Source organism: Tyto alba, unplaced genomic scaffold, assembly GCF_018691265.1.
Source record: "Tyto alba isolate M040663 unplaced genomic scaffold, T.alba_DEE_v4.0 Super-Scaffold_38, whole genome shotgun sequence".
NCBI lineage: Eukaryota > Metazoa > Chordata > Aves > Strigiformes > Tytonidae > Tyto > Tyto alba.
In genome coordinates, this window is record NW_024881313.1 from 20,261,558 (window position 1) to 20,274,621 (window position 13,064).

At 36.5% G+C, this 13,064-nt stretch overlaps 1 protein-coding gene across 1 annotated transcript in view; it reads left to right on the plus strand.

Moving 5' to 3' along the window:
• Window positions 1–13,064, plus strand: part of MALRD1 (MAM and LDL receptor class A domain containing 1) — a 274,148-nt gene that overhangs the window by 28,299 nt on the left and 232,785 nt on the right. The window contains exons 8-9 of the mRNA XM_032991470.2: window positions 3,248–3,340; window positions 5,536–5,743. Of these exons, the coding sequence (XP_032847361.2) occupies window positions 3,248–3,340; window positions 5,536–5,743 (301 nt within the window). The remainder of the gene's footprint in view (window positions 1–3,247; window positions 3,341–5,535; window positions 5,744–13,064) is intronic.

Here is a 13,064-nt window from a genome sequence, read left to right on the forward strand (position 1 = left end):
AGTTCTCTAGTTTCCCACACATTCTCCTCAGGTTCTCAGAGATGTTGGTAGTAAGATGTTCCTTCCATTAGGTAACCTTTACTTAAAATTTCCTGATTCCCTTCCAGTTTCAGTACTTTTGACTTATATTTGTAATAATGTTCTATTCTGGTCCATTTTTGCATTCACATTTGACAATATTAACTGTACAATAACATAAAATATTAACCATATTAACTATTAACTATTTGATAAATTTAAACTTTCCTGTGAAAATTGAAACCAAAAAAGATAATATTGACCTCAGTCTATCATTTGCCATTCATCACTTGCTCATTCCTCCCAATTAAGTAATGGGCTTATACTTCTTCCTTTTAGCTTCTTAAACTTTACATCTTGTATGGCTTCAAAACAGATGGAAATGAAACAGTAAAAGATAATTTCAACTGATGTTTATATGTGAAAGAATATTTGTACCCTAATGCACTAAAATTTCTGTCAGTCTTCAACAACACTTGCAAAAACCATGCAAGTATAGTCCTCTGCAGAAGTTAAAGGTTATCTATTAATCACTGTGGGGGAATAAATAAGCATTTGTTCCAAATTACTCTCTGAAATGAAAGAAGCAGGGACAAAATGATGAGTGCAGTTGCACAGCAGTTAATGTATCTGTAGAGAAATGTCAAAAAAAAAAATATGTTATAAATGCAGTTGATAAGAAAAAGTCATGATTGTCTCTTACATCCTTCAAAGCTGAGTAGAATTATCTAAAAAAAAAACAAAAAACCACAAAACTATTGCAGGAAAAAGAAACAATTCTTGCCCATTTTAGCTTTACAAAAAATTGTTTATAGATAGAAATATATCACAATAAAGGGAATAGAGTGAAGGTATTTTGAGCAACTGCTCCCATTCATCACCAAAATAAATCTTGAGGGAAAGTACTGGAAAAGCAATACATTCAACATTTAAAAGAAGTCTAGAGTCACAAGGAATGTGCTGGAGGGGTTAACCCATTAGTAGAGATGTATAAAATCAGAGGCTAATGTCTGTTGCATGGAACAATAGTCAGTTTGTTGCACCTGAGGTGATTTACAGCTTTCAGTGCCATAAAAAAACCCCAGCCCTAGAAGGTCTGGATACTGGCACATGCACAGAAAACTCAAGGTTACTACTGCAAGCTATTTTTATTAAAATAAATTTGGGAGAAAGATGGTCACAGAGATGGGTATCTAAGCTGTTAATTGAATGTGAACAAAATTACGGTATCCAGATGCATCCAATCAAATAAACAACAAATGTAGAGTGTTCCCATGCCAGAGCATCTCGGGAAGGTCTGCAGCCTGTGGGAGGGACTCCAGTTGGAGAAAGTTAGTGTCTCATGCCAGAGCAGTGTAAGGAAACACTGCGGTCCATGGGAGGAACTCATGTTGGAGAAAGTTTGTGGTGGACTGTCTCCTGTGAGAGGGGACCACGATGGAGCAGGGGTAAGAAGTTCCAGAAGCTCCCCCCACTGAAGATGGAAGAAGTGGCAGCACTGACTGCACCCCCCATTCCCTGCTCCTGTGCTGCTGAGGGGAGGAGGTAGAGATATCGGGAGCAGAGCTGAGCCTGGGAAGAAGGGAGGAATGGGAGGAAGGTGTTCTCAAGATGTGGCAATGCTTCTTACTGTCCTACTCTGTTAAGTGTTGTTGTTAATATCTGTAAGAAATCTATGTTCTTTTTTTTCCTTCCCCTAAGGAGTCTGCCTTTTGCCCGTGACTATAATAGGTGATCTGCCCCTACTGGTCCTATCTCGAACTCTAAGCCTGGCTCATTTGTCCCTTCTTATCATTGGAAGAGAAGGGAGGAGTGAGTGGCTGTGTTGTGTTTAGCTGCTGACCAGGCTCAAACCACAACATTCATCAAAATTTGATCTCTCATGTCATTTAGTGTTTGGAATTAGGGTTTTGGCTTGGCCCTGTCTTGCAGTTTTCCAAAACTGACCTTCAAACACATATTCAATAGATATTTAGTCTTCCAGGTTTGTTAATATGTCATAACAGTTGAAGACGTAGTAGGAAAAGAGCATAAGTAATTGGCTACTCATCACAAATAATATCAATGTTGTTCTGCTGGCTCAGACCTCTTGGTCTATCAAACTATAGATAACATCTTCTTCGTTTATACTGCAAGACAGGAAAAAAGATAACATTTTGTTCTCTTGATAAAATTTCACATACCTCTCATATCCCCTTTTATTCATCTCCTGTAAGGTAAACTGTTTTTATCCTTTCAGTTTCTCTCCATAAAAGAGACTTTCTATTTCTCTTATCCTGCTTCACATCTTTTTCTGAACTGCCTTTAATTCTGTAATATCCTTTGTGGAAAAGGTATGACCAGGACTTTGCACAGTATCTTAAAAGGTGTCTCACTATTGATAATTCTAACAGTGTTAGTTTGTATGTATAGCCTATATAACCTTTCCCTGCGTTTTTTTTTTTTCTGTCTTTCTGGTTATGCTCTATTTTGGAACTGATCCTTGAAAAGATCTCCTTTAGGGATATGGAGTTTACATTGATATATATATATTTTTTTTTATACTGGCCTCAGCATATTCTAGTCGGAATTCTAACCAGAAGCAAAATGAACATGAGCTGTTTTTGTCAGATTATTAAATGAAAAAGGCTTGGAGTGCTTACATAAAGGGAGATTTACCATATTTGGCACTCGTAGTGTTATCCTTAGGAGGTGGGGTGCAAATGAGGATTGAGGTAGCTCAGAAAATAACTAGGATTTTTTAGGTAGTGCTCTGCCTGCTTGCTTTGCAGGTTAAAAAAAAAAAAAACAACACTGTTGATTGGGTAATTTTGACAGACCCCAAATGTAGTTCTAAGAAAAGTAAATCTAATTATAACACAACATATTATAAGAAGTTATTTGTGAAAAAGAAACTAATGTAGAGAGCACCATGGAAACATATTGTTAAATTCAGCAATAACATGATTTAATTTGCATATTAATTCACTTTAATTCTACCAGGCCAACTCCTGATAATTACATTATTAGCCTGTTTAATCACAGTAAACATGTCCTGTTTCCCTTCTCTCCCATAAAGCTCAGTGCAAAGATTACAAATGAGCATGTGAAGCTCTGTTTACTCACATAGAGCAAGTTTGTATGTAGTGGTCATTGGGCTATAATATGAAAAGATTGAAGACAAAAAATCCCTTGATAATTTATAGAGGAATGAAAATTAGTTTATAACATTGTATTCTATATTTCACAGGAGGAATATGTCTTGTGGGAAACCAACATCATGACTAAGAAGGAATGGGTCAAAATGGATATACAGCTACCAACAAGGCTAGAAAAATTAAAGGTATGAATGAAAAATGCACATGTTTAATTTTTGAAGATGCTTTACCTTTTTGTTTATAAATGTTCTAGAAAACTTAAAAATGTATTAAAATTATATGTATCCTGAAGGTCTTGCTGTTCTTCATTTCTTCAATGTGAGTAATGCTCTATTTCTAGCTCAACAAAACTTCTACACAAACATCATGTGTTCGAAGCTGCTGGTCTTTAATAACATGCAACAAAAATAATATAAATCTCACCATATTTTAGTTAGTCATCTGAGTCCATCTCAGGTGTTAGAAATTCATTTAAATATAAATACTATTAAATGAGATGATGTAAATGATGTTAGTGGGATTTCAGTGAAATGATGTAAACCAGTAATTGTGATAGAATATCTTTCCCTTGAATTTTCAGGCATAGGGAAGAACACAAAGTTGCAACTACTTAATTCTTAAATAAATTTTCAAGTTTTTATTTTAAGTAATTTTACATTTACATTTACTTTTCATGATTCTGTAAATAACCGTCATATTTTACTGTCTCAACAATCAGCTGAAAATGGAATCTCTGTGAAAGGACAAATACTAAGCCCACTGCAGGAACTGACATTTTAACATATATTAGAATGAATGCATTTCAGCAAGCTACAAGGTTGTAAATACCTGTTGTTGCCTGTCTCTCCTTTTCCCACAAGGACAAGTGTGAATAAGCAACTAGATGTGTAATAAGACTATGTATAGTATCTAAAAATAAATAAAAAAAAGTTTACTGAGGTTGTATACATATATATGTAGATAGCTGAAACTATGCATTCTTGTGCAAGGATGGCAAGGATCAGTCATGTTTAGGGAAGGAAAGATACTATCTTTAATTATGTGATGATGTAATGTTTTCAGCATAGAAATCCGCTTTTTGAATTGGTAGAAAATGGATAATATTAGAAGGCTTTTGTAATTTTGAAGAAATTGTCTCTAGTGGAAGATAATTACATATATAACTCTTATTTCTTAGAAAGAAAAATGTTTCTTGAGATTTCACTCCAAACTAATTGCCTGGCTTCAGAGTGTGTGTTAGATCATTCTGCTTATGCCCCAAATCATGTCTGTTCTAGTTTCCTTCTGTTTTGTGGGATACTCCTGTCCGGCTTTCTTTCCAGTGTGCTTTCTGTCTGAGACTCACTCTCTGGTCATGTTCCAGGCCTGTCAAAACCGCCAACTCCATTTTTGATTTATGCCTCCAACCCCTGCTCTTGTCTCTCAGTGCTTTCTTTCATTGCAGTCATCATCTTTCTGATGAATCCAAGCTTGCTTCCTCCTGTTTGCTGCTTTAGCTCAGGTTAAAGAAACTTGGAGACCACACGTGCGGTAATCTCCTTGCTTTGAGACCCAGTAGAGTTGGGCTCCGCAGTGACCAGGAGCAAGAAATGTTCTTCTGAAACTTCACTGATCTAAAACAGCTTGTGTAAAATCTAAACAGTGCAAGGGAACTCTGTCAGAGAGAGAAATAATCCCTGAATCTCCATGTCTATGCAAACAGCAGCAAAATGAGCAAGGCCAGGACACAGTCCCAAGATCGACATGTGATAGTCCATATAATTGAAACATTATCATTGTCCCTAGCAAGGTTTTGACCCAAACAGATTGACCATCTCCCAGACAGTGACTGGAACCGTTCAAGGGTTACCAGCAGGCAGGGACCAATCCCACTGCATATACTGAATGCAGCCATTTTTTCTTAACTGATGAAATGGCTATCAGTTCTTTAGCTATGCTGTGCTAACTGGTGTCTGAGGACAGTCCCTATTTTATTCACCTGTGAGTTTAAATGGAAATTTTTCTCTTGAACATCTTCAAAATGAGGTTCTGGAGAGACTTCAGAGCAAAAGATGAAGTCCTTAGGTTACTAGATTTCAGGTCATTATTCTAAAGTACAAGGGCATTGCAACGTTTTAGCCAAATGGTTATGAGATGGAGTTTTTCTTTAAAATAGTTGTTTACTTCATTCTTGAAATTTGTCAAACCATTTTAGTTGGAAATTTTCAGAAATTTCAACCTGAGGTCATCATACAAAGATTCAGCTTCTGATTTGAAATTTGTCATGTTTTTTTAGTAGATAGTAGGCTGTGCTTTTTACATGAAGAGCATTACTGTTTCATGTAAATAAAAATCAGTTTCTGTCTGTTAATACAAATATTTTAACTGTAATGATCCACAGCTTATGTTTAAAGGAACACTCCAGAGCAGTGAAAGTTTCATCTGTCTGAGTAGCATTCAGCTATTGGACATTGCACCATCAGAGCCACCAGGTTTGTGCTCCGCAGAAGAATTCACCTGCACTGACGGGCAGTCCGGGGAGCATGGATCAGCCTGTGACTCTCACCCCGATTGTTCTGATGGCAGCAATGAGGATCCAGCAGCCTGCTGTAAGTGAATTACATAGCTTTAGAAGGACACAGTGCTGAAAAATTTTATGAAACCTAAACAAGTCTGTCTAAAAAATGTCAAGAAAACTTATTTATATGGCTTCTTTTCCCCAGAATATTTAATGATATATAGGTTAATAACAATGTTCATAGCATTTTCTGTCATGCATTTTTCTTATTTCCATTGCTTTCTATTTCTCTGTCTGGCCTCAGCACTATGTTTTCGATCCAGATCGTAATTTTTAAAGTACCTGCACAAATACATTTTGAATATTGTTGCCTAAGTGTATTCCCCACACACAATGTTTATAATGTCTACTTCCGTAATTTGAGAGGTACTGAAATCTGCCTTGGTATATGTTGTTTAAACAGCTTCCTAATTTAGACTGTCTGTGAGTTATTGACAGAAAATACAGGAGATGACATGATAATTCATAAGGTGCACAAGTCAATGGGACCTGATGAGGTGCATCAGCAGGTCCTGAGGGAACCGTCAGATGAACTTTTAAAGCCACTATCCATCATATTTGAAAAGTCATGGCAGTCTGGTGAAGTTCCTGCTTCCCTGGAAAAGGGGAAATGTAACCCTCATTTTTAAAAAGGGGGAAAAAAGAAGACCAAAGCAACTGCAAGCTAGTCAGTGTCACCTCTGTGCCTGATAAGATCATGGACTGGATCCTCCTGGAAAATAGGCTAGGGCTCATGGAAAATAAGGAGGCCATTGGTGACAGCCAACATGGATTTACCAAGGGCAAATCATGCCTGACAAACTTGGTGGCTTTCTATGTTGGTGTTACAACATTGGTGGGTAAGGGAAGAGCAACAGACGTCATCTACCTGGACATGTGCAAAGCATTTCACACTGTTGCACATGACATTCTTGTCTCTAATTGGAGAGACATGGATTTGATGGATGGACCACTCAGTGCATAAGGAACTGTCTGGATGGTCACACTCAAAGGGTTGCAGTCAATGGCTCGATGTCCAAGTGGAGAGCAGTGGTGAGTGGCATTCCTCAGGGGTTGGTACTGGGACCAGCTGTTTCACATCTTTGTTGGTGACATGGACAGTGGGATTGAGTACACCTTCAACAAGTTTGCACATTGACACCAAGCTGTGCAGTGCAGTTAACACGTTGGAGGGAAGTGATGCCATCCAGAGGAACCTTGAGAGGTGGGTCCATGCAAACCTCATGAAGTTCAACAAGGCCAAGTGCAAGGTCCTGCACATGGGTCAGGGCAATCCCAAGCTCAAATGCAGGTGGGGCAATGAGTGGGCTGAGAGCAGCCCAGTGGAGAAGGACTTGGGGGTATTGGTGGATGGAAAACTGAATATGAGCCAGCAGTGTGCACTCACAGCCCAGAAAGCCAACCATTTTCTAGGCTGCATCAAGAGAATTGTGGCCAGCAGGTTGAGGGAGGGTATTCTCTCTCTCCACTCTGCTCTCATGAGACCCCACCTGGAATAATGTGTCCAGCTCTGGGGCCCCCAACATAAGAAAGACATGGACATGTTGGAGCGAGACTAGATGAGGGCCATGAAGATGATCAGGGGGCTGGAGGACCTATCCTATGAGGACAGGGTGAGAGAGTTGGGGTTGTTCAGCCTGGAGAAGAGAAGGCTCCAGGGACACCTTATAGCATTCTTCTAGTACTTGAAGGGGGCCTGCAGGAAGGATGGGGAGGGACTCTTTATCAAGGAGTGTAGTAATAGGATGAGGAGTAACAGTTTTAAACTGAAACAGGGTAGATTTAAATTAGTTAGAAGGAAGAAATTATTCCCTGTGTTGGGTGGTCACCAGAACAGGTTGCTTAGAGAGCTTGTTGCTGCCCTCTCCCTGGAAGTGTTCAAGAGCATATTGGATGGGGCTTTGAGAAACCTGATCTACTGGTAGGTATCCCTGTTCATGGCAGGGAGGTTGGAACTAGATGATCTTTAAGGTTCCTTCCAGCCCAAACCATTCTATGATATTTGTGTGCTGATATAAATCACCATACAAATTGGCTAAGATCAGAAACCTTATCTTATTCATGATATTTTCAGTTGAACATAACTTTGCTTAGAAACCACAGTTTTTTCTGTGCAATCAAGAATAAAAGAAAATAATTTACATTACTGGATGATGTCTATAATAATGCTGAAACATTTTAGTATTCCATGTTGAAATAGCTTTAGAGACCCTATCACTTCTAAAATGAATATTATACAGTGTAGATCTGTATGTATGTTTGCCTGTGGTAGTAAATGTGTGTTGCAGATGAAAACTGTACTCATTTTAAATACTAGTGATGATATCTATTTCTGCTGGGAGGTGCAAATTAAGATTTTGCGTCACTGAAGATAACAGGATGAAGAAGACTGTTGATGTTTTATTTTCTAATTTCTTGAGAAGACTTTAGAACTATTTGTGACTACGAGGGTATTTTTTTAAACCCAGTCTGAACCTTTAATCTTTTTAATTACTTAAATAACCATGTAGGAGCCATCTCTGAAATATGTAATTTGTGCAAATGTTAAAATAACATTTTAAATAGGAAGGTTTATACTGTTTTATCTCTGGGTGGAATCTAAGCCAACATTGAACTCTACAGGGGCTCCCTCTTTGAGATCTGTTTTCCTTTCTTACAAGACTTGACCCTATGCTGCTAGCTCTGTGTTTTGCTGGTAGGAGTGCGGAGAGTCCTCTCATGCTCTTCAGAAGAAGGAATGTAATGAAAGGGAATAGTACTTCATATATTGGACTTCATATCTCAGCAATTTAGTGCTCCCACTTCAGTAACAATGTGAGAGAATTGTGATGAGTAATGACTGGGAATATAGAAGAATAATTTTAAGGTTTAAAAAGAGAATAAAATATAATTGTCCCAGTTGAAGTGTAGCTGTTAATAGTGATACGCAAAGTGAAAAATAAAGATAGCTCTAAACCCTTACAGGCAATTATATTTTGCATTCAGTGCATTACACTTTCTTACCTTATTTTTGTTCCTGTGTCTCAGACATTGGATATTGGCACTGAGTAACCAAAACTTTAACAAATATCCTAGATATAGTCAGCATTGTAGAGTTAAAGGAAGATCATGCTGGGACTCACTGTTGAGAATATTGCTTCTATCATGCTTATGTGGATGGGTCAGAAAAACTGGAGAGTGGGCAGAAGAAAGAAAAGTCAGAATGGCCTGGGAGTCTCAACACTGTCCTTTGTGTCATCTCCAGAATTAGAGTGCTGGGTCAAGGACAAACAGGAGTCCCAGCCAGTGCAAAACCCTCTTCAATAGCTCTGCCTAGTGCTCCACCACCTGTTGCTGCCTCTGCAGTTAACTTTGGTTTGCCATGTGGCACTGATTCTCCACTAACTCCTGGTGTATTTCAATTTAAAGAAAGTATCACACTCAGTTGAATCTGAGACATAAGGATTGTGTGCTTCTCTCCATTTTGAGGTAGTCACAGGTTGAAGATGTATAATTTTGTTGTAGCAGTGCATAGAAGTATATTCATCCTCTCAAAAAAGGATGAAAAAATGTGATTTTGTAAAATATAATTAACCCATATCAGTGGCATGTTGCTCTGACTACTGTCTGAGAAGAAAGAAAAGAAAAAAAATCTCCATCTTTAAAATAACAACAGCTGTTTTTAAAGTTGATCCATTTTAATGGTTAATATTGCCTTGGCTACTTCATGCCTTCATTATCAGGAAAGAGGACCCTAAAGGTGGAATTTAGCTCTTCAGCAGTTTGGTCATCTTAAAAGATTAATCTTCCGGACACTTTCTGTAGTCTTTAACAAGAGACCTAAATGAAAGTCATCCTTTATTTCTGTCCCTTGTTCTTTTCTTCCCATCATGTACATTTTCTACATGATCTTGAAATTGTTCTCCGTGATATTTAGAGTGCACTACATTTTTTTTTCATATTAATTTTCAGTAAAAATTCCTATCTGGTACAATAATGCATATTTTAGTCTCTATTCTTTTAGGTATTTTAGCTTTTATCCTTGGACACATCCTCAGTAGTTTGCTTTGATGAAGTACTCTCATACTGAAGGAGCTGACAGATCTCCATACTGAATGAAAACAATGGCAGACAGGTGTTACTTATCAATGTGAAGGATTTCCCTTCTCTTTGAGGATTTTTCCTTCATTATAATAATTCTCTTTCATGTTAACTTGGCATGAACAGTTTTATAACAACTCAATTTATTACAAGAACAAACATATATATGTTTTATAACTTAAAAAACCTTAAAACTTTCTGTTTAATCTCTGCCCACTTATATAAATATATATTTAAGTTTATGAGAAGAGTCTCAAAAAATTAGGAACTTGTCTAGGAAACACTTAAACACATGAGTAATCACCTTTATTTGAGTAGTTTTGTTGAAATCAATGAATCTAATGAAGTGACAAATTATGATATTAATATTTTTAGGATTAAAATCTATATTTTCATTATGTCTTATTTGACATCATTTATTTGAGATCACTTCTCAATTCTAAATCACTTATAATAAACTTATTTCACAGTGACTGATAATAAATTATCAAAACTTAGTTAATATGTTCAAAACAGAGAAAGTGAGATACAGTACTTGCATCATTTGAAGGATTAAAAAGATCCCTTTCCTACTGGTACATTTTCTTTATTTCCTACCTAATATAAAGGAAGTTATGCACTAAATGCCATACCAAATAACAAATATTTCAGGCATTACACTTATGATTATATATAATTTGTATGTAACATACGTAATACATATGAAAACATCATGAATCAATGAGTAGCTAGCAATCTTAGCAACCTGGCAAGAAGTTTAGGAAGTGCTTGCTATTTTCAAGTGATATTGCACTTTGATACAGTAATGTTTCTGGAAATTACCTACTCATCATCGTTCAAGTAGATTCAAAATGATTTCGGGTTGCGACATCCTACAGCTGTTTCTGAAAGAACATCACCTTCCATATAGCTTAATCAAAAGCTTCCTTAAAACACCTGTCTAACTCTTCTGGTTTTAATTTTGTATCTTTAGTATTAGCTTAAATATTCTCAGCATTTCATAAGATTTGTATAATTTGTGAATAGAAAATATGCAGAATGATGGAAACTTGTAAATTTTAAAGCTGTGTACCTTTTACTGCATTTTATTTACAGTATAGTAATTTACAGTTACAGATCCTTGAAACCTTCTAGAGCAGATGAATACATAAGCTAATCCTTTTATTATCATTCAACTTCAAAGTAGAAAGAGCATTTTTCAGTCTGAAATATTTGTTTTACTAGACATTTATGAGTTTCCTGCGGCACATTAATTGACTGGAATTGTCAGTATCTATTCATCAATCTTGTATGTACATGGGGAGAAAAAAAAATTATGCCCATGTTCTTTTCATAGACTTCTTCATTGCTTTTGAACAGTGTGTAGCGTTGCCTTTGTGTTTCATTAGAACAATTAACTCAAAGACAGCATATCCCCTGCAGACCTAGAGTCAATATGAGTTTCTCTTAACACCACCAGACTCTTAACGCTAAGCAAAGTGACTGAGTAGTTTCAGAAGGAGATGAGGCTATCTCACCTGAGGAACTAGGATATTATGAGAGATCTGTCTAATGACTTAATGACATATGGCAGTTCAGGGTAGATGAACTGTAGCCATCTGAGATCTTTCTGAATTAATCCTTTAACAAATTCTAAATAAATAAAGATAATCACAGACTCATAGAGAATGTGCATGGATAGTCAGTGAGAAAGAGTATGCATAGCCCTTCCCTGTCCCAAAATAACATTAAATGTTAACTAGAAATGACAAAATATTAATGACAAAGTAACCACACAGAAATGCTTTGGTTGCTGATCATACAGATAGTTTATACCCCTAAAGTTTTTAGAATTAAGTAGAGATAAAATTTAAGTCAAACTGTTAGCTCAGACAATTAGGCTTCACTCATGTTTACAGCCTAACAGTTCCCTCACATATTAATACTTTTAAAAATGACGTATCACTTCTAGAAACTATGTATGGTGGAACACTTGGTTTGGCAAGTGATTCTGACCCAGTGTGTCTGCATGACTGCATGTTTGTATAGAGTTTGTAATTTTAATGGACAGGTGGAATGAAAAAAAAAAAAAAAAAAGTAGCATCTAAGACATGGGCAACATTATCACATTTAGTGATCTGGAGCCTTACTTTTTTATTCCCACCTCTCCTACCTCCAAAAAAAAAATCAATGCAACCTAAAGCAACCCAAAAGCACAACACCATGAATATTCTTCCTGCATTTATAATTGTGTTCAGACTTGAATAGTTTGAAAAAATGACTGGGCAAAATAATTTGATTTGGAATTGCATCTTTCTGTGTTTGCATATATATATTTTTTTTTTCCGCCACTGCTTGTATATTCAAGTTAAAATATGATGTTTATATGTTTCTTTCTAAATCCACAGTGTTAGAAGAAATTCTACTAGTGACTACCAATGTAGAAAATGGTGATTTCACTAGACTTCTCTCTTTCTGTTGACCATCAATGGCAGTGATGGGCTCCATCTGATCACAGCTTTACTGCTTCGCCAGTTCTTTTAGTGTCCAGTTTCCAAATTTAGCTTCAGCAGTCCACTTTTCATTATGAGCTGGTGAAAAACCCTGAGCCTGGTATTGAGCCACATGGAATGACAACAGACTTGGTGTCATCAGCACATGAAAGACGTTCTTCCTATTGCAATAACAAGTTTTCTTGTGGTCCTAAGTAGGTCTAGTTGAAAGAAAATAATAATTAGAAACCCTGAAACAAACCCATGCCAAATACCTTATTGAGCTCTAAAATATTAATCATTAGTACCATCTTGAATCTCTTTCATATTTAAGCCATTATTTTAACTTTGGCCTGACATTTTCCTTCCAGGAACAGATTTTTGGTTGCTTTGTAAACAACAAATGAAATTCTTTGTGTCTTCATTTATTGATGTCTTTTTGGATATTACTATTACTATGCAGCCACTACAGTCAGCTTCTTACACAGAAGACCTTTTGCATTGTGTAGGGAGGCCAGAGGAAAGAGCTGTTTAAGCAAAGTATATTTACTTTTTGTGTCATGTTTGTTCTCTCAAGACTGCTTAACTAAGGAAAGTACAATACCTAGACATAATATTAATTATTGTACAGCAAAACGGCTTAGACTTGGATATCAATTTACATATTCTACTTTAATATGTTAACAATTGAAGTCTAATTAACAAGGTACCTTGTCAAAAGCATGAGAATTCTGTAATTAAATAAGTTAACCAAGTTTCATGTTTTAACTAATATACTTCACTAAACAGAAAAACATGCTC